At 39.7% G+C, this 2,625-nt stretch overlaps 1 protein-coding gene across 1 annotated transcript; it reads left to right on the top strand.

The window, feature by feature from the left end:
- Positions 1 to 270: 270 nt before the first annotated feature.
- Positions 271 to 1,362, top strand: LOC120067534 (uncharacterized mitochondrial protein AtMg00860-like). The gene is made up of 2 exons (XM_039019084.1): positions 271 to 591; positions 1,294 to 1,362. The coding sequence occupies exons 1-2, from the start codon at positions 271 to 273 to the stop codon at positions 1,360 to 1,362; spliced, it is 390 nt and encodes a 129-aa protein (XP_038875012.1).
- The last annotated feature ends 1,263 nt before the right edge of the window (positions 1,363 to 2,625 follow it).

Below are 2,625 nucleotides of genomic sequence, written 5' to 3'. Positions count from 1 at the left end.
AAAAATTAAAGGCAATAGGAAGAGTGAAAATTTATATTTATCATGGACTTGATGAATAGAATTTTTAAGGACCATCTTGATAACTTCGTGATCGTATTTATAGATGATATTTTGGTCTATTCCAAGTCTGAGGCAGAACATGAAAAACATCTTAGGGACGTCCTTTCCATATTAAGAAATGAAAAGTTGTATGCCAAATTCTCCAAGTGTGAGTTTTGGACGCGACAAGTTACCTACCTAGGGCATATTGTAAAGCAAGAAGGAATCTTAATGGATCCTGCTAAGACTGAAACAGTTAGCAAGTGGCCTCGCCCAACAACAGTCAACGAAGTGCACAGCTTCCTTGGATTAGTAGGATATTATAGACGATTTGTGAAAAACTTCTCAAGTGTAGCATTACCTTTAACTAATCTTACTAAGAAGAATAATCCTTTTGTTTGGAGCCAAGTATGTGAGCAAAGCTTCCAGGAACTAAAAGAAAAGTTGACCACAACCCCTATTCTCACCATACCTGACAGATCAGGGGGTTTAATTGTGTACAGTGACACATCGAAGAAGGGTCTTGGTTATGTATTGATGCAACACGAAAAGGTAATAGCATATGCTTCAAGACAACTAAAACCTTATGAACAAAATTATCCCGTTCATGACTTGGAGTTAGCTGCCGTAGTCTTTGCTTTAAAGATATGGAGACATTACTTATATGGGGAAAAGATCCAAATTTATACAGATCATAAAAGCCTTAAGTACTTCTTTACCCAGAAAGAGTTAAATATGAGGCAACGAAGATGGTTAGAATTAGTCAAAGACTATGACTGTGAGATCCTCTATCATCTAGGAAAAGCTAACATTGTTGCTGATGCTCTTAAGCAAAAATCAGCTCATACAACAGCTCTAAGTACCATCTCCAAACACGTAATGGATGACCTGGAAAAACTGAGATCTCACTAATATCAAACACCTTCACAACTCGAATAGCATAGTTAATTGCAAGACTTGCATTAAGGCAAAGGATAATTGATGCATAACAAATAGATAAATACCTAAACAAACAACTGCAGTCAGAGAATGGAGAAACCAATCAATTCTCTATAGCCCTAGACTCTACACTCCTCTACCGTGGGTGTCTATGTGTACCTGATGATGAAGAAATCAAGAAAGAACTACTGAAGAAATCTCATGAATCACGCTTTTCAATACATCCTGGGAGTACCAAAATGTATCGAGACTTGAAAGCACATTACTGGTGGTGTAACATGAATAGCCGACTGTAAATGTTTGGTTTGTCAACAGGTGAAAGCTCTACGGCAACGACCACAAGGACTCCTCCAGCCTCTAAATATTCCAGAATGGAAATGGTAACATATTTCTATGGACTTCATCTCAGGACTCCCGAGAACTGTTAAAGGCCACAACATGAGTTGGGTGATTGTAGATCGACTCACCAAATCGGCCCACTTTCTACCATGCAAAACCACTCACACTACGGAAGCACTAGCTCAAATGTACTTAAAAGAAGTCATCCAGTTACATGGAGTCCCAATATCAATTGTTTCAGATCGAGACCCTTGTTTCGTCTCCAAGTTTTGGAAAATTTTACAGAAAGCAATGAGCACACAGCTAAATTTCAGCACAGCCTTCCACCCACAAAATGATGGCCAAACAGAACGAGTTAATCAAATCCTAGAGGACATGTTGAGGGCATGTACTTTGGATTTTACTGGAGCATGGGATTCACAAATACACCTTATAGAATTTGCTTATAATAATAGTTATCAGGCGACAATTGGTATGGCTCCCTTCGAATCCTTATACGGAAAGAAATGCAGATCCCCTATACACTGGGATGAAATCGGGGAGCGAACACTACTAGGACCTGAATTGGTGCAGCAAACATCAGAGTCAATTAAGCTAATTCGGGAAAGAATTCGGGAGCAGAAGCGGGAGTGGGAGCGAGAGCGAAAGCGAGAGCAAGAGCGGGAGCAAGAGCAGGAGTGGGATCGAGAGTGAGAGTAAGAGCGGGAGCGAGAGTAGGAGTGAGAGCGAGAGTAGGAGCAAGAGTGGGAGCGGGAGCGAGAGCGCGACCAGCGAGAGCGAGAGCCGCGAGAGCCAAACTAGCAAGAAAGTTGGAGAAAGCGAGATTCTAAGAACAAAGAGACCGAGATTTAGACAAAAGCATGGATTATGCGTTGAATTTGGCCACGATCTTATAGATTATACATAGAAAAACCCTAAAATTGAATACAAACAAAGAATGATGACATAAGGGCAAACGTTAGCCAAGATTAGGTGTCTTATTGAGAGGAATCCTTAAACCCTAAGTAATTTTAAAAAAGCCACTTGTAGGATGATTTGTCACACTGAGAAGAGCTGAAAACTACTATAAATAGGACCCTTATAAATAGGACCCTTTGCCGAAGATTTAACCCATTCTCAAACAAATCTCAGTAACAAAGAATCGTATGAAAGAGTAAGTGTGAGTGAGAAAGTTCTTTGAGGCTAAAAGAGAAAAGCTCGGGTAAAGTGCTACCCAAATTTCCTTCTAGTTTAAAAAAGGAAAGCTCTACTGATCAAATCATAAAGATTAATAAGGAATAATTAGATCACAGTCAAGGTAAGTAGTTT

This window comes from Benincasa hispida, chromosome 12, assembly GCF_009727055.1.
Source record: "Benincasa hispida cultivar B227 chromosome 12, ASM972705v1, whole genome shotgun sequence".
Classification (NCBI taxonomy): domain Eukaryota; kingdom Viridiplantae; phylum Streptophyta; class Magnoliopsida; order Cucurbitales; family Cucurbitaceae; genus Benincasa; species Benincasa hispida.
The sequence above is the reverse complement of the archived record's forward strand: the minus strand, read 5'-3'. Positions and strand labels throughout refer to the sequence as shown.

Excerpts from the sequence above, each read along its gene's own strand:
- LOC120067534 (XM_039019084.1), top strand. The coding sequence starts at position 271 with ATGGATCCTGCTAAGACTGAAACAGTTAGCAAGTGGCCTCGCCCAACA. Across the intron at positions 592-1,293 it reads TATTGATGCAACACGAAAAG|GTGAAAGCTCTACGGCAACG; the intron begins GTAATAGCATAT and ends GTTTGTCAACAG.